We start from the raw sequence: 19,950 nt of genomic DNA, 5'->3' as shown, positions 1-19,950 counted from the left end.
ACATGGGGAAATAAAAATTTGAAAAATTGACGTGTTCTGGTAACTTTAACAACAATTAAAATAAACTTTTGTTGTGTGTGTGTTGTTTTAATTACTTAGATTTTTACCATCGAATTAAAATTTGATGGTCACATTAAAAAATTTTTTTTTTTTTTCAAATTTTGTTTTTATTATTATTATTTTTTTCTCTCTTTTTATGTATTTACTGCTATTGAGAGATTAGAAATAGTGTGCGTTTTTTTTTATTGCACTTTTCTTTTTTTACTCAATAATTTTTAAGAATTTTTAGAGACTTATTAGAGATTTTTTCTTAAAAGAGAGATGAGGGGGCGGGGATTTTTTCAATTCAAAGTGTTATACGTATATATGTATATAATATGATCATGAGTATAATATTTGTAGCGTAAATTTAGTAATTAAAAAAAACATACTTTATATTTTGCACATATGAGGGAATTGTAGGACATGAACAGTAAATTAAAATTTTTTTAATTATTTTCTTTTAAGGGTAAAGAAATATGAGCAACTTCAACAAAATCATAATTTCTAAAATATAACGGGACTCTAATTGAGATTATTTAATTTCATTGTTGTAAAAAATAGATAATTATGAGTTCAATTATATAAACATATTAATACAATTTATTGAACTAGTATGGACTAGTATATTTAATGACTATGCTACAATTACATTCACAGAAATATAAATATTTTGTAATAGTATAAAACTGCAATAAATTTTACAAAATTTTTTAATTTAAATATTGATTTAAAATGCATTATACTGGTAGAATTATATTTCCAACATTGGGTGGAATAACGACACAACTGAAAAATATAACTTCGATTTCCGGAAGCCGAGTATATAAATTACTATCGAAGGCTAATAAACGTTGGTATAGAACTATTCTACAAGTATATGAACAAATTTTCTCTATTATATTAAAATGTAATAGTAATAAAAGCAAATTTGCGACTCCGGATTATGACTAATGTCATTGCTTTCGAAAATGTTCGATTTCTCTACGTATGACTAGCATAGAGCACTAGTAATTTAATTAACAAATTATTTTTAATTAATTTTGTATTTTAACTATAAATGTGCATATGAATTTACAGTAATAAAATTTATAATAAGTAAAAAGAACTGGAAAATTACAAAAAATTGGAACCACTATTAAGCTTTTGGTACACTTTTAAGCTGAGAAATTTTTGAGGAAATATCTGAATGTAGCTGAAACATCTAAAATAATTCAGTTTAAAATGAAATTTCTTATTTTTAATAATTATGAGAATTAAATTAGTTTTTATTCATTGCATTCTAATGAAATTTTACGATAAAAACTTAACGGTGCTTGTGATATTTTTAATGGTTAACCTTAAAAATTAATTAGAAAATTATTTTTTGTTTTTTAATAAATTCAAATTGAAATACCGTCCAGGTTACTAACAGAAAAGTCTTTAGTCTTATTATAGATTAAATTTCAGAGAAATCTTCTTATTTATTTTATTATTTTATGCATTTAATATCAGTGAAAATATGAATTTCATAAACCAGAATTTCTAAAAATAAAATAGAAAAAAAAAATTAAAAGAAATTTCGGATATTTTTGGAATTTATTTAGTGCTAAATTTTAAATTTTTTTGTTTTAGATCCAAAATGTTAATGACCCATATTGAAAAGGTGAGGGAAAGTACAAAAAATATAAATAACATTTTTTTCACTAAATAATATTGTTATTTTTTTATATTTTATATATGAAGTTTTCCGGGTGCAATATATTCTAAAATAAAGGCAATAAACTGAAAAATTTCTATATGTATAGCGCCCGCCTTCATCTATGAAATATTGTATTGAAAATTAAAGGTAGCTATAATCTTGTTTTTTTTTTCTTAAATATTTGGAATTACTTACAAGAGTTTTTGTTCATTTAATTATTTTAATTAAATATTATTTAGGTTGATTTTTTATTATTTATTTTTATTTTCATTAAAAACAAAAATCAAATGTTTATTTGATTTTCAAAAACTTAATGTAGACAGGACGGCGTATAGAAAGTACCTTCTCTACGTTGAAAACATTTTTAAAATTCTGACATCTTTTTTTAAAATAAAAACTAAAATTTAATTAGTGAGCTAAATTCTCTATTGTAATTCGAACAAAAATTATGGAAATTAATGTGAAAATTTCAAATTATTTCTTTTTAAATGCTGGGTAGAGCATTTTCACTAAAACATTTCGATATTGTGAATTATGTACAACGTCTGGTTCACAATTTATTTGGATATTTTAAAATTTTCAATCAATAAATTAATAAATTTTAAAAAAATTCTCAAAATTTCATAATTTTGTCTCATATATTTTCTAGCACATTATGAAAAATTTTAAATCTCATAAATATTATTAAGAGTATAGCAGTTTTGGAAAAAATATTTATGAAAATTTTTATAATATTCGAAAATCTATCTGAATATTCAATTACGGCTAATATTTGAAAATGTTATTTAGAAAATTTTTATTTTTTTTAAATATATTTAAGTCTAATTCAATTAGCGGTAGTAGCAGCAATTCACAATTTTATTTAATTAATCAGGGTGTATAAAATTAATTTAATTTTAAAATATATTTATATATTCTTATTCACCTATAATTATGTTTGAAATTATTTTTCTAATTTAATGATTTTTAAAATTAGTTCTTATTTAGATTTTCGTTTCACATACATCAAATATTTTATATGTTAATTAATTCATTCAAATTTGTTTGCTTTATTTTTAAACATTTTATGATATTTTCGTAATTAACTAGATTATCTAGTGGCTGCATTAAAAATAAAAATTCGCAAAACTCGGGGAAAATAGGCCATTCTTCTTGTAGTGCACACTGCTACCAATATTATAAGAGAATGTTGTATTATAACTGTTATAAGTGTTGTGATATGAGAATTTCGAGAGAAACAATAAACACTCATAGATGTATAACTTAGTATTCAACAAGTCATCAGCTTATTTCTTCTTCTGATTTTTAACATTAATGAGCGGTGGTAAGAGCCTCTACAGACATATCTTTTTAATGTTCTTTTCCGAAATCAAAAATTCGTTTATATGCATTTAGAAAATTATCATTTACATTAAAAGTAATTAGGACATAAAAGTGTTACCTTAGATAATAATTGTTTTATAATTTAATAATTAAAATATTTAAGTTAATAATTGAAGAAGTAAGTGGGCAAAGGGGTTAACTAACATTTTGACGAAAATCGAGCCTTTCGGTTAGAACATCATTAAATTTCATATATTTTCAAACTGTGATTACTCTTATAGCTAGAAACTTGATAGAAGATGAAATTAATAGTTTTACAATTTGTTAATGATGTCACAATGCAAATGTAAGTTAACCCCTTCGTCTATTTACCTCTTCACCTCTTCAATTTTTAACTGTACAATTAATTTAATAATTTAAATTGCTGATGAATTTAGAGATTTATTAGAATAATTTTCAATAAATACATTGTAGTTGATTACTCGTAAAATGTTCGAATAATTTTTTAATTCAAAGCTTCCATAATTAAAATATTTTAATATTTGCTATGTTTATGCATTTAGTAAGTTCATTTGTATGTGTGTGTTCGCACTGCGTCAGAAACTATTGCAATATTGCATTTATTAAAAAAAAAAATTTTTTATTATGTTGCAATTGGACACGAGTCAAAAAAAAAAAATTTAATTTTTTTTTCCTCAATTTTACTTTATAGAGAGCTTTCAAACAAAAATATAAAATGTTTACATAAAACAGGAATTTCTTATGAAAAATTAAATAAGATTTAAAAAAATTTTAAAATTTATTTTTTCATATAAAAATGCAGGGCGCCAAAATGTATGCACATACCCGAGCACATACTACTTATAAAATTTTTTTTTTCTTACAGGGAAAATAAAAATTTCGCGTATCTTTTTACTTATTTGAGTTTTAATAATGCTAAAAATAATAAATTGGACAATTAGGAATTTGTTTTTTTTTTCAAATTAATTGAAAATGAATTTTAAGAAAAATATTTTAATTTTGTTATAAAAATTTTTATTATTAAAGAGATCAAAGAGGCAAATTTTAAATATGTATAAATTATATAACCATGGTTAATTTTAATTATCAAATGGTTTGAGTAACTATGATACAGTTTGCGTATATAAGAGGTTTAATTTGGCATAATGGTGATTTCATTGTGACGTATTTATGATGGTCTTGTCAAGTTCGCGTACTTATAGAGATTTGTATGTATAGAAAAACGGCGGAATATGAACCTCTGTCTGATTGAAATTCGTAATCCATTGTTATGTTGCATGAAATCTAGAATTAGTTAAAGTAAAATAATTTCTCTTTTTGTTTTTGTAAATACATAATTTTCTCATGCAAATATGCTATGTTTGGCAACTTCTTTATAGTCCCCTCAGAAACTTTTTTTGAACGTTCCAGAGTTGATTTCCAAAAATGTCTCCAAACAAAAGTTGTAGGGCGTCTCGACTTTTCGACGGTATACGAAAGAAGTTTCGGCATATTATTCAATTTATGACTTTGTTCATGCCATTCTTAAAATTTTGTTAATTTTAAGGGTTTAAATTTCTGAAATTGTCGAAAAAGTACGCGAAAAGAAGTTGCAGAATATTTTATAACTTTTTTGTCAATTCATGATATAACTGTGTTTGTCGATCTTCGTTTATGGCAGGAAGAGCTTAAGAGAGCAATTTTGCATTTGATAAGTTCCTATGTCAAAGCTCATTGGAGTTCTCCTCAATTTCGAAGGCGATATAATTTGAAATATTTAGTTGATAGTTTGAAATTTAACTCAATTGCTAGTAAATTGCTAGTAAAATTACCTTCATTGTTTAATTTGATTTTTTTAGAAAAAATATCATGTTACCATATGACTAATCTGACCATTATACAAGTGTATAATATACACTTACAAGATACAAGAGATCAATTAAAAAATTATTTTTATAAAATGAACTATATCGAATTATTATTGAATATGTTTGAATGTATGCGTGTACGCGTAATAAATATCGATATAGAAATCTAATTATTGTAATTATTTTGTAGGGTTTTCTCTTTAGCCTTGAAATTATAAACCGAATGGAATTTTTCCCTTTTTTTCCTCCTCTTAAATCTAAATTTTCTATTAACGTATTACTTGCACGCCGCTATACTATAAAAATTCTTAAAATAATAACGTAAAATTTTTTTAAGAAAAGTGTGTAGCTATTGTATATTTGTTCTTTCTCTTGTTTAAAATGCAAGCGCAAGACACAAGCTGCTTAATTTTTTCTTCAATTTTATTTTTAGAAAATTTATCAGTTTTGCAAAAAAAAGAAAAAGAAAATTTTTTTTTATTTAAGTTTTTTTTTTCTTCTGAATTTAAATAATTTTGCATGTGTATGCGAAAGTTGTGCGAAAAGTTAAAATATTGAAAATACTACTATGTAAAAACTATACTATTGTTATTGCCAATTCTAGGGTCAAAATAAGTAATGAGCCTAAATGAGTAATGAGCAAAAATGAGTAATGAGCAAAAATGAGTAATAAGCCAAAATGAGTAATGAGCCAAAATGAGCAGCGATTGAGTAAGTCGCATTTTTATTTGCGTATATTTCACGTAATAGTAAGAATTTTAAATAGATAATAGTTTTAGAATAAATTTCCAAAATGATATATGTGTCAATGCCTCACTTCTGTTTGCGGCACATATTACTAAGAAAGAGAAAATTGTTGCTTTTCGGCTCCGAGTATCTTGCCTAATTCTAATTTTATATTGTTTTGAACACAAACCATATTTTGAACATTAATTTGAATTATCCAACCAATTTACGATAGTTATTACTATTACTTAGTGATTCGATACTCATATTATAGGCCTCAATCAATATTAATAAAAATTTGATTAATTTATTATCGTAATTTTATTCTTGTGCCTATGTTCAGATTACAGTATTAATTTTGGGATTTTTAATTGAGTTTTACTGATAATTATTTAACTTATTAATATTAATAATTTATTGAAGAATTAATCAAATATTTTCAATTTTAAAATTAATTTCTTTTATAAAATGAAAAGTACTAAAATCTTTGTTCATAATTTACATATACGAAATTTATTGTGAAAATTGAATTCTAGACAAAAAAATAATAACTAACTAAATAATAGGATTGACAAAGACCCTTCAAAGAATAGCGCCAGATAAAAAAAAAAATTCCGTCTATATGTGTACAATATACAAATTGGTATGTATAATCAGTCTGACGTTTAAACTATAATACCCTTTGTACAATATGAGACAAAGTAAAAACAAAAACATGACATTTGCTCAAAATATAAAAAAAAACGAAAAAAAAGAGAAACAAAAGAGAAACTGATTTTTTTTTTGTTGAAAAAAATTACAAATACAAACTCAATTGAGATAAAATGTGATTATACATATTTACATACATACAATCGGTAATAAATTAACGTCAATGAAGTTGATCGGAAAGAAAAACAACAAAAAAAATATTTTTTTTTCTGGACTCTTGCCAAACATTTTATTTTTCCTTTTATTTTTTTGCCTTTTTGACTATTTTATAATTTCCTTTATGTTCCAAATTTAAGGCGATCGCATAGTTTTCTTCTTTTTTTTTTTAGTTTTTTTTTCCAATTTGTTTTACTCACCTCATTTGTGATAATAATATGAAATTTCTTTTAAACAGACACACAATATGTATGTAAATATGCGTGTGTTTATTGTCTCTTTCTCTGATTCGGATGAAAATTCATTGCGCTGCCTGCCTATAAAATTTGACATTATATATTTGACGAAATGTAGACTTAGTACTTTTATTAAAATTTATATTTTATAGTCGAATACTGGCAGTGTGAAATTGTTAATAGATTTGATTCACTATTTTGTACTCTCTTTAGCTGTATACAAAATTTTCTCTTTTAATTTTTAAAAAAATACATGTGAAAGTGTGCGTATTGAAATTTGTAAATTTTTTTAACTTGGTTGTATTTTATTTGTTTTTTTTTTTAAGTGGACTGTATTCAAAGTCTTTATTGCAATTAAGATGGTATTAAAGAAAGAAATTTTGGTTTATAATATAAAATTGACCTAGCGGTCACATTTAAAAGTATTCATATAAATAAGAGTTTGCTGGGAGCACTAATAATTGTCGTTTATTAGGTCGTAGGATATTGTTTTTGCAAAATATAGAAACAAATTATTGATTTAAAGAGAAGTTATGGTATACGTGGTTTGAGTTAAGGAAATTTTGACTGTATTATGAAGTACAGTTATGGAGATTTTGAGTTGAAGAGAAAAAAAAAAGTTAAACCAATGTTCAAGGGAACTCATACGGCTTCAAGGTAAGGAGATATTCGACTTGTAGAGGTTCGAGTCGTGAAGGCTTCACAGAAATTTGCATCCTTTAAATTTCTATTTTAATTATGCATGTGTATATAATTTTTCATTTTGAAAATTGATTACATTCTTTACCCTTCACAAGATTTACCTATATATATACGAGACAACAGTACCATTTACTTAAAACTAGTATAGCCCCATAGTTGACCGGAAAACTTATTTTGATTATAAATTATTTTTAGTATTTTTATATTTTTCTCTTACGTCTTGTATTTTAGTTATTTCATTTTTTTTTTGTTTTTAGTACAATTTCCTTTGATTTATAGTGCAAGTACGTTTGCTAAACGCACAAGAGAACTTTTAAAGTAAAGAAAAATTTCAGTTTTTCTTTCTTTTTTTTTCTTTCAATATTTTAACATAAATATTTTATACATACATACAACATGCATATTCTCATTTTATAAAAGAACATCAAGAAGAAGGAAAATCAGAGAAATAAGAAAAATTAAGACAAGAAATCATACTTTATAACATACCTACGTACACACATATTTGTGTATTTGAAACAGGAAAAAAAAATATCGAAAAATTTTTATTATTTCAGTTTATTCGAATCACTTACACATTACATTTTAGTTTTCGAGAAATTTTAATTAAAAAAAATAAAAATTATAAAATTTGTACCCGACGTTCCTTAATATTAAAAATAGTTTTTTTTCTATTTTGTCCCTTCCTTTTGGTATTTTTTTTAAATAATATTTTTAAAAGTAATTTATTAAATTATTTAAAATAAATTAAATAGAAAAAAAATATTATAGAAATTTCGAAAGCAAATTTTTTTTTCAATAATAAATTTATAAAGAAATTAAAAAAAAAATATTTTTATTTTCTAAAAATATTAAAATAAAATAAAAGAAAATTTCTATTTTTGTGATTTTATTTTAATTTAAAAAAAATAATATATATATATATATTGAAAGGTTTACAATTCTAAACCGGAAACGGAAATTAAACAAAAAAAAATATTGAAATTTCCAGTATAAAAAGGGAAATTCAAAGAAAAAGAAAAAATAAAAGGAGAAAATGTTAAAATTAATTTTCATTTTGCAACATTTCTACATGATCAGTGAAAAATTTAATAATTAATAAATAAAAATTAAAAATACCAAATTAATAATTAAAAAAGAAATTGAAAATTTAAGCTGTGAAAACGATCGTGCTTTATAAAAGCAAATAAAATTAAAATATAAAAAGAGAAAAGGAAAAATTAAGAAAGAGAAAAAAAAATATCTAAAAGGAATATTTTTAGTACACCCTGTTCAAAAAAGGTATTAAATTTTTTTCTTTTTTCATATAAAATTTATTTTTGAAATTGGGCAATCCATTTTCTGAGATTTCGCATAATTTTTGGAAATAATTGGAAAGTTCTGAAATTCGATTAAATTTTTTTTTTAAGAAAGAAAAATAGAAAATTTATTAATTCGTTCTAAATTTGACAATTCATTTTATTTTGTGGTTAATCCGTTGGCTGCAACAGTAATATAATTAAAAAAATACGATTTCAGAGTTAATAATACGAAGATATGTGTTTTTTTTTGTGAAAAAACACTATTTCTCTAGCACGACAATGATTGCAAACAATAAAATATAAAAAAAATTGCTGTAACGAAAAAAAATATGTTTCAAAATTCGTTTTTCTCAAATGTGTAAATTTTGAGTTATGTCAGTGTTGCAGCAAACGAGCTATAGTCATTCAAAATAATATAAAATAATCAATTAACAATCCGTAATTCAGAATTTGTTTTAGTTTTTTTATATGGATAAGAGAGCGAATAAATATATTAATTATGACATAAACTATATGAGAACCAACACAATTCTCACATTTGAGGTATTTTTGTTTTTGAATTTGAACTACGCAATGACAATCCTTTACAGTCAAAATATTTTGTTTTTGTCAAGTTGTTGAATGATCATTAAAGGGTCATGTTGAATACCTATTGAATTTAATTAATTAAAATTAATGTAATTATTACGAAAATCTTTTATTTTTTAAATACATACAAAGATATTATATTCATTCGCATGTATACTCAATTGTACTCCATATTCTCCACTAAAATAAATAAATTTACGTAGATTTTGTGTTCTTTCATATGCTTATATATTTTATTGAATGAAGGCTAAACTTGAAATGCACAATTAATATTTAATAATTAATAATATTGAAAAATAATTTTAAATTATTTTAAATACATTAATTTTTTAAATAATTTTTAACAAATCTTCACAATTAAATTAATTATAACTTAATTTATGTCAAGTTCACTCATAAACTGAATGATTTGATTTATTTTTTTTTTTAATATTACTTAATTATTATTGTATAATTTAATTTAAATGGAATTCGTTCCAATTTAGTAAGTAATTAATATCCAGATCATCAAGTAATTTTTGATTATAATCTTAAGTGTTAAAACTTTTAGGATAACAATTTGCTCCCAGTTTCTGCGTACTGACTCTTAATTTTAAACCGATTACATTTGCGATAAGTGGGTTTCAAGTCAGATATGATGTTTTAATTCCAATTCTTTCTTGTGGCTCCTTCTATTCTAAACATTTATATTTTATTGTGTTAGGAAGCCTTAATCTTACGATTACATATAGTTTGATTTTCTTAACCCTTTATCAGTTGTAGTTGATTAAATTAGTTATTCATAAAATGTCATTGACATAAAATTTTTGGGAAGCATCGAATTTATAAAGAATTTTATTTTTTTTTTTACAATTTTAATTTCATTTTTGCTATTAAATGATACCTGGGATTCATTATTTAAAATATTATTTCAAAAAAAAAAATATGGGCCTATAATCTTTAAAAAAAAAAAACAGAATTTCTCTTCCTGAAATTTTGTCCCAAATTTAAATACATACATACATACATAAATATACAAGGAATTATAAGAAAATGTGTGCATGTGTTTGTATTTAAAAGTAGGAGAATAGGAGAATGATCTCTAATAGGTCATTAAATTTATTCGTAATAATTTAAAAATAAATTTAAAAAAAAATTTTTTTTTTTTTGCCTTAATATTTTTTACATAAATTTTTATTTTTTGTGTCTGTAATGGTTAAAACATCATTTTCCTCTTAGAATTTTTTTTCTTTTAATATAAAATAATTAATAAGAATGTATGTATATATATGAATATGTGAATATATATATAAGATTTGTCCATGTTTTTCGCCTCCACGTTATTGGAAAATTTTTTTTTATATTTTTTTGTATTTTAAGTTTTTTTTTTATCTTGTTTCTACTTTTCGGTGATTTTTCTTTTAATATGTGCGATTTTTTTTTTTCTCATTTCTCTGAAGCTTTTTGACCTCAAAATCAAAAAAAAAAATTCATCTTTAATTATATAAAAACTATATAAAAGAGCAAAATAGATAAAATATTGAAATGAAGGAAAAAAAAATATTTTATAAATTTTCCGAAATTTTCTTAATGATCTTTTTTTTTTGGTTTGATTTGTATGTAAAAATGTACATACTTAAAGATAAACGAGTGCCATACACATGCATATAATTTATTAAAATTTATTCGTATAAAATTTTCCGTATATGCAATTTTGACAGAAATTTATGCCCGAGAGAATTGTTGTATGCATTTTGTGACGGTATTTTGAAAATAAATCACAAAAGTTTTCAATGTGGTTAGAAAATATTTAATATAGTTACTTGATTAGCTTTATAAGCTGCATATAATAAATATTTTATAATGTTATTTTTATTATGTGTCGTATTTTATTACGACCTTGATACCGTATTATAAAGACTCCAGGGAATTGTAAACTAAATTAAGAAATTTTCTTCGTACATTACAATGAAGAAACAAAACTAATAATGAAATTATTTTAGTATAGGGTAACAGTGAAAATCAGTTTACATTGTGTCAGTTGTTTCCAATTTTGTGATATTTAAGTTTTTGCGATTTCTATATACGTTCAAACGATGCTGAATTAAGTTCATTTGATTACACGTTAACCTAGAGTATTAAACTTTATTAAAATTTTAATTTCGGTTTGAAACTAAAGAGTGTGATTGGTTCCATTCGTTATGATTATACAATAGAAGGAAATTAAATTGACGATTAGAAAATTTTTCTAAATTGCGGAATAGGGTTAATATTAAGATCATAAATTGAAAAAAAAAAAATTATTAATTTAAATTAAATGTTGTCAATTATGCCTTTTATGTCCACCTCCTCTTAATAATCATTTTATACTACAAAATAAATCAAATTTTTTGACATTTTTACATATCGTAAATATAATGGTCTTGTAGGATACGAGATAATAGAAAACGGCAATACTCAAAAAGAAGACTTGGTTTTTAATTAGAGAGGAAATTACTGAATTTAAAGAATTCAAGTATTTGTATGTAAACAACTCATTAATTACATATTATTATTTGATTAAGCCTAAATTTATGCAATTATTAAAATGATATTTTTATAGTTTATGTATTTACAAAAACAAAAAATATTTTTAAAAATTTTCGTATTTCTTATTAAAAATTTTGAAATATTTTTTGTAATTATATAAATATATTTAATTTTGGACCGAAATATACCGTATATTCGTAGCTATAAGGTAGAAATAATTTTATTAGCTCACATTCTTTTATGAATTATAAATTTTCCTCACTGTTTTTTTTTTTTTTGTTATTTGAATAAATAATTGGAATTTTGGGTAAAAATAATTCGGTTTTTTTTTTATATTTATTTTCTTTTCAAGTTTTATGCACCAATTATTATTTTCAAATAAAATTCAAATAATATTTCCTTAACAAATGGGCATATTATAATACCGTAAAAAATTTTACAAAGGGAATAAAATTTTACGGATCTTTTTAAGCCTATTAGATTTAAACGAGCGTAAAGTTAAAAAAAAAAAAACAAAAGACAAAAAATTGAGAAAAAAAAGGTAAAGGAAAAACAAAAATTAAATTTTACGTGGGTGTCATTAATTTTTGGCTACTTTTCCTCTATATGAGGTAAATGACCATTAATAATTTTTTGTTTTAATTTTAAAAAAAATTATTATGGAAAATTTCTAAACTGTTCTTTAAATTCTATGTTTTGTCATTATTATTTTTGATTTATTTGTTAATAAATATTGTCAAAATTAAATTTATTTTTTTTTTCCAAATTAATAAGTAAGAGTCATAATTAATCTTTAGAATCAAAATTGGCAGAATTCGAAAGATGATTTTCTTTAGTTAAATTTAGTTATTGTGAATAATATAACTTGGATTTGACGTTAATTTATTATAATTATAATTATATAATTAGATAATTAGGTTTTTTCTTTTAATAGTTCCAAGAATTTTATTTATGATTCTACACCGTAAAATTATATTCAAGATGATATATTCAATAATTCATGAAGGGAAAAACTCATCCTTATTGTAAATCTCAATCGTTGCACTTAAATTCAGAGAAATTACGAACTTCATATTGTGAATTCCGAAGTAGTAGAATTGTATTCCGAAATTCGGAATAGGGTAATTATGAATCAAATTCGTAATGAAAATAAATGTCAAAATTCTACTAATGAAATTTTCAAACGTAAAAAGCCAGTAATCAAGAGTGGTCTGTTCATTTCTTTTTGTTTATTTGTTTCAAATATTTGTTTATTATCGAAATAAACAGGATTATAAGCGTCTCTAAGGCTTTCTTTTTCTTCTGAAACAGCTAAAGTAAAGGAAAACGAGTTCAATAAAATATCGATTTTGACACTCCGAAAAATAATGTTGCCATGGCAGATTCATAATTTATACGAGTGAGATTTATTATTACTCAAAAGTTGAAATTTATAATTATACTCAAACCAAGTTTGAGATTCGATGAATTGTACGAGTGAGATTCACAATAAGGGTGATGAAGTATTTAATATTATTATAACATGTTAAATATTGATAATTGTGAATTAATAAATAAATAGTAATTATTAAAAACGCGGAGGCAAAAAATTTGAATCAGATGTTTGAAATTAACATTAATTTAATTCTGTAAAATAATCGGAAATTTCTATAAATCAAGTGCATAAAATTATTTTACATTTATTAATATTTAAAAAAAATGTTTCATATTTCAATTAAAAATTCACAATTATCCTATAATTAAATTTGACCGAAATAAAATTTTAGTAAAATTTTATACAAAATTTATTTTATAACTATACAATAATAATTAAAATAATAAAGCCCCTTTGAACATATGCTCTTGTATAATATTAAATTTCTTAGCTTATGAAATTAAATTTGTTATAGCCACAACTTATTGTGAATCATTCTGTGTGTGACAAATTCTATGATATTTTTATAATAAAAAAAATTTTTTGTGTTATAATCATTGCTTGTTTTCCTTATTATAATTTTTGAATCATTTCTTTTTTATGCCACATAAAATAATTAAAGTACCTAGTACACACATATTATTTAAATAAATAAATTAGTAATAAAAAAAAAAATATTTTTTAAAATTTCATTAACAAAATTTTTTTTATGTATTTTATTGTGAATCATTAGTACAAGGACATTTTGTTGTATTATATTAAAAAATTTTTCAAAATTATTTTAGGTGATATTTTTTTTTTCGTTAACAACAGTAAAATTATTTATATTAATAAAAAATTTATAAATTTATTATAATTTTCCTGTTCATTATTTTATTTATTTAAATTTACTACTAAGTATAATATAATTATGTATGTAGCTAGTTAGCCAAAATATTATTGGCCGAATTTTATGACGAAATTTTTTTTATTTATGAATAGAAATAAAAAAATCATAAAAAATAATTTAGTAAATTTTGAAATTTTATATTATGAAACAATTTTATTTGAAAGATTTTTATGTAAGAGAAAGACAATGCCTCGATATAGCTGCAGAACAGACACATAGATTGTGTAGACACTACAACGAATTTGAAGGTAGAAAACTGCAGTAGAACTCTGAAGTAGTTTTCAAAAAATAATTTTTAAAAAATACAACCAACACTAATAGTAATTTAATCAAGTCTAAGAAAATATTCAGCCGATCAAAATACTACAATAGGGTTTGCAATTGCCATTAAAAGGTATTTGGAATTGTAACGCTACTTACGGTCGTTATTTCAAAACTAGTAATAAAAGTATGATATTTTAAAAAATATTTAGAGTTCTGTGTATTATCTAAGCTCGAACTGTTTTAAAATTAGAAAATCTAAGAATTTGAAAAAACTAAATTGGTAATATTGGTACTGAATGAATTTATTTACGGACGGTAACTCTCATACAGCTTGGTATGAGAGTTATTATGTAGCTTTAACGCCTTGGTACTGGAAATACATAGTTGATATAATCAAGGTCTACTAGCTATTCTCGTCAGTCTAGTTTATGCAATGATTGTTGAAGAATCTCTTATTTAATTTTTCATGCTTAAATTTCCAATAATGGTAAAAAATATATTAAATTTGATTTTGGTAATTGATCATATCTTACTTCTATATCAATATTAAAAGGTTTACGTTATAGGTCTACGTGGATCTACATACCTTGTATTCCAGTGAATATTCTTAATATTGCAATGTAACAATAAAGAATTTCAAATAAGAGTCAATTAATATAAAAAGACTGAATACGACATCTACAGTTTCTCTTATATAAAACATAAACTATGTACAATTTGTTTATAGATTTTTAGTTGCATAAAATTTCTGTTCTATGTGCATTACTCTGGCAAATGGGGAAATAGAAGAATTTTCAATGTAAAATCCTTTTCTTTTTTATTTCCTATAAAACAAAAATGCAACAATTTCCTCATAATTCCTTTTTGTATTTCTCTATATAATAAATAAAAATTTCATTAACTTTTTTTTTACGTAAAAAAAAAACATTGAAATTATATACGTTATTGTTTACAATAAATCTGATTTTAGATTTATAGCAACTGTACAAGAATGATCAGAAAAATAATTTCATTATATCAGTGCTTCTTAAATGAACAAATTTGAAATTAAATTATTTTAATTTTATATTAATTTTATGGGCTAGCACTAATAATTTTCACGCTGCACGTAAATATTTTTTAAATACTTGCCAAGATTTCCAAATACATGTCAACACTAGTGCCCTTAACATGATTATCATAATATTATGGCAGATTCATTATTATGGTGCGAGAAAGAGTTAAAAATTCCATTTTGAGAAATTAATAATATCGTAAAATTTTTTGAGTTTTTGAAATTAGGGTTCGTTGCTCTAGAAATTTTTTTGATAATTTTTTTGACACTTCGATTGTTTATGTTTGAGTTTTTTGGCATTCATATTTGAATTCTCACAAAGTCCGAAATAAGCTATGATATATTATGAAATCTGTCAAATGACTTTCACAAATTGATTTATTATTATCAAATTTAGAATTTTTTTTCTATGTTCTTTTAAGTAAATAATTCAACAATTATTTTTTTTTGTTAAAAATTTCATACAGAATTTAAGATTGGAAAACTGTTGCATTATTCGTGCAATACATATACGATACTCATATATATCTCCGACTATTTGTATGTGAATATGCATACACAATAATATCGTAAATATGCATATATAATCGAAAATATAATCGAAAATATAAAATATGTATAGAAAGAACAATGTAATGTGAAAAATTAAAATAAGTTGACAATTTTAACCTTTTGACATTGATTTGAAAATTTAAAATAAGTGTTTGTATGTATGTTTAATTGTAAAAAGGAAAAGAAATTTGTAAATAGAAATAAACATAACATTATCAAATTAATTTTAAATTAAAAATATTTTTATATTTTTGTTCATTTAAATGAGTGCACATATAAAATAATTTGAGTATTTGGTGCGACTACAATCAATTCAGCAACAGTACATTTAATTATATTTGTTATAATTGGAGCATTTTAAATTTATTCAAAAAAATCTATTTATAAAATTGTGTTCATATAATTATACATACATACATACGTTTTTTTTGGTCTTACACCTGAAATCTTACACACACATACGCACATTACGAAATATATATATTTTTCAATTTATTTTTAATTGATTGATTCATTGCACTTTAATTTTATCAATTTCGTTTCTCTTTTTTTTGTAAGGTTTTTCCGTTATTTACAAATTTTTCTCTAAAAATATTTTAGACAAGGTATTCTATCTTATAAAAGTAATCGATTTTTTAAGTTAAAAGAAAAGCGTGTGAGAAATTGCAGTAATATTTATTTCGATAATATTGATAATCGATAATCGATAAAATAATAGTTGCCATTTGATTTTCCAATATAATTTGAGGTTAACTCTACTGAAAATGACTCTAATTGACTCTGTTTTAGGCGATCCATTTAATGGAATTACAAGATTACAATACTATATTTACACATTAAATATTGTTTGCCAAAGTTGTTAGATGTATACGCCAAATGGCCAATATAAATATAAATTTTTTAACAGTTTGCTTATAAAGAGTTTGAAGAATTACAGTAGTAAACAGTATTTTGTTTTTCGGGATAAATTCTGGAAATCTTTTTGCTGCATTCAGTAAATGTCAAGGAGGTAAATCGAGAAAATAACGAAGAATTAACTTTGTAATTATGAAAAAGCTGAAAACTAATTTAATCTTGTCTTGTGTTGATGCGATATAGATTACGATATGAGATTATTTATTTTCTTATCTTTATTTCTCACTAAACCTAGCTTATAATTGATGAAGTAATTTATTACTGTGTTGAAAATTCTACACTCTAAAGTGAAAATTAACGGGTTTTTAATTTTGGTTGTATGTACGCTTTCATACTTTTGTAAAACTGATATAAGAAAGTATGATTAAAATTAAATTTAATATAAAAATGAATTTTGAAGAAAACTTTCAAAAACAAATTATCGTAGAAAAAAAAATTTCCGTTCTTTAATTCAACGTCTTTACCTTGAATATTTTTTAATAATTTTCTAATTTTCAATATTGCATTAGTGTAATGTCAGTATCAATTTAATCGTAATTTTAATATGTCTTTATTGGAAGAAAACTCTGTGTAACTTTTATGTTATATTTCTAATATAAATATTATTTTGTTGAGAAAATGGTATTTTATCAACATATTTAATAATATGAAATTTATCAATGTCAAAAGATTTTATAATTCTATGTTTAAAAATTTTTCATCTCATATTATTATTACATATCGGAAATTATTAAAATAAATTATAAAACTAATATTAAAGTGTATAAAATGTAAAAATATTTTGATCAACTTTAACTTAATCACAAACATTTGAACGAATATAAATAAATTGTCAATTTATTGAAAATTGCAAAATATTTTAAATTTATTTTGACATATTTGAAATAGTAGAGTAACTATATTACAATTTACATAACAAATATTAACGACGCCTGTCTATGTCTGTATTTTGACGCATGCAATAAAATATTTTCTACAAAAATATTTTTATGCATTTATATTCTAAATATTATTGGTATGAATATTTGTGTATACATTTATAGATATAATAATGTAAAATGGTGGTGATGAACGAGTTTAAATTCATAAATAAAATTACTTTTAGATGTCAAAGTAATGATATGGAATAATTAAGTCAAAATATTTTTGTCATAGCATAAACTTGTCAAAATATTTTCTAATAAAAAATATTAATATTTCGCAGCGTAAAATGTAATTGCAATATAATACAATATACTTATATGTAAAGGTTTATGCTACATAAATATAGATGGCGTTTTAGTAACTTTTTAAAATTTTACATTACTGTAATTTAAATTTTTTGAATATTGAAGTTTTAAAATTTTGACATATTTAATGTCATGTATATTTTATTTAATATTTTATAGTTTATAAATTATTTTATTATTAATAATTAATATTCCTTTGTTATATTATACAATATAATTTTGTATATTCGTATAATTTAAATGAAAAAAAGAAAGGTGAAAAACAGTAAAATTTCTTTTGTTTATGAAATTTGTTTTTTATTTTGCTTCAAAAATATTAAAAATAACAATGTGAAATTTTCATTTCCATTATATTGTGAAGAAAAATAAGAAAATATGTGAAAAAGAATGTCGTTTTTGTATTTTGCAATATTGTTGTTAAAATTATGCGTGTATTAAAATTCTATTTTTAAAATAAGTTTTCCGTTGTTCTTTATACAAAATTAATATTTTTTTTGTCTTATTATCGTAAAGATTAAAATTAGTTTTTTCCATTTTATTTTAAATTGAAATTTTGTTTAAAAAAGTACCTACTTTCTTATACTCTTGGATTTTATTCAGTTAATTAAAGAAAAATTTATATTTAAATAAATTTTGTATTTTAAAATTAAAAAGAAATATGAAATTTCCATTTTGTTTTTTTTTTATATTTGGATAAATAATATTTATTAATCAATTCAAGGTAAACTATAAAATATAAAATAAATATTTACGCGAAAGTGAGAACACGGGGAACAGGGATGCTTTTGTTTTTTGTTGTTTAGAATAACAATATGTACTCAAAATAAATATTTAGAAATTATTTAATGAAAATAATAAAAAAACAAAGTATATTTTAAACTTGAACTTGTTGATAATAAAGTGAATTTTTTATTTCAAATGATAAAAATAATGATTTGTGTATTTTCTGTTTAAAATAATTAAAAATTTATTAAAAATGAGTACATTTTGAGTACTCAAATGACAAAAGTTTGGAATTAAGTCGCAATGGAGTGAAACTCTAATTTAGAGTCTCGAAAATTATGTAGTAATTTGGAGTTAAAAAATTAAATTATAGCTATGAAAAATCAAAACAATTTTAAAATTGTTCATGGACAATTTCATTAATTTTAGTGTCTTTTCTTATACGTTTCGAATTAATTTTGATTTTAGTTATAAATAGTTAAACAAATTTAAATAAAAATTCATTACTAATATATTTAATTTGTCTCTTATTATTTCAGTTTTTTTGGGTTTAAATAAAACAAAATGGAACAATTTGAACAGCTTTTAACATGTTGCGTATGTCTTGATAGATATCGTAATCCAAAATTATTACCATGCCAGCATTCATTTTGTATGGAACCCTGTATGGAGGGTTTAACAGATTATGTTCGGAAACAGGTAAAATGTCCAGAGTGCCGAGCAGAACATCGGGTTCCATACCAAGGTATACAAGCATTTCCAACCAATGTAACATTACAAAGATTTTTGGAATTGCATATAGATATTACCGGAGAACTTCCAGATCCAACTGCAGGTACCACTTTAATCATAACAATTTAAAAATTTATAAATTGAAATTAATAAATTTTTATATTTATTTAAAAAAAAAAGGCCAAATAATGGAAAGATGCGGTGTTTGTTCAGAGAAACAATATTTGCAACCGTGTGCACATTGTGAAAAGAAAATCTGTGAAGACTGTAAGAGTGCACATATGGATATTTTGAGAAGAGAAATCACTAGAATAAATAGTCAAGTAAGTATAGAACATC

At 22.6% G+C, this 19,950-nt stretch overlaps 1 protein-coding gene across 7 annotated transcripts in view; it reads left to right on the top strand.

Annotated features, from left to right (window-relative positions):
* The window catches only part of LOC129616053 (RING finger protein nhl-1), a 56,258-nt gene that overhangs the window by 14,053 nt on the left and 22,255 nt on the right, over positions 1 to 19,950 (top strand). For 2 of the 7 annotated variants that reach the window (XM_055531503.1, XM_055531498.1), the window contains exons 1-3: positions 8,385 to 8,723; positions 19,419 to 19,714; positions 19,792 to 19,934. In XM_055531503.1, the coding sequence (XP_055387478.1) occupies positions 19,444 to 19,714; positions 19,792 to 19,934 (414 nt within the window). In that variant the 5' untranslated portion in view covers positions 8,385 to 8,723; positions 19,419 to 19,443. Of the gene's footprint in view, positions 1 to 8,383; positions 8,724 to 18,725; positions 18,878 to 19,418; positions 19,715 to 19,791; positions 19,935 to 19,950 lie in introns of those variants that run through there. The other 5 variants (XM_055531504.1, XM_055531502.1, XM_055531501.1 and 2 more) reach the window with 4 other exon arrangements.

This window comes from Condylostylus longicornis, unplaced genomic scaffold (genome assembly GCF_029603195.1).
Source record: "Condylostylus longicornis isolate FDR11 unplaced genomic scaffold, ASM2960319v2 ptg000162l, whole genome shotgun sequence".
NCBI lineage: Eukaryota > Metazoa > Arthropoda > Insecta > Diptera > Dolichopodidae > Condylostylus > Condylostylus longicornis.
This window is presented reverse-complemented; position numbering and strand designations above follow the sequence as displayed.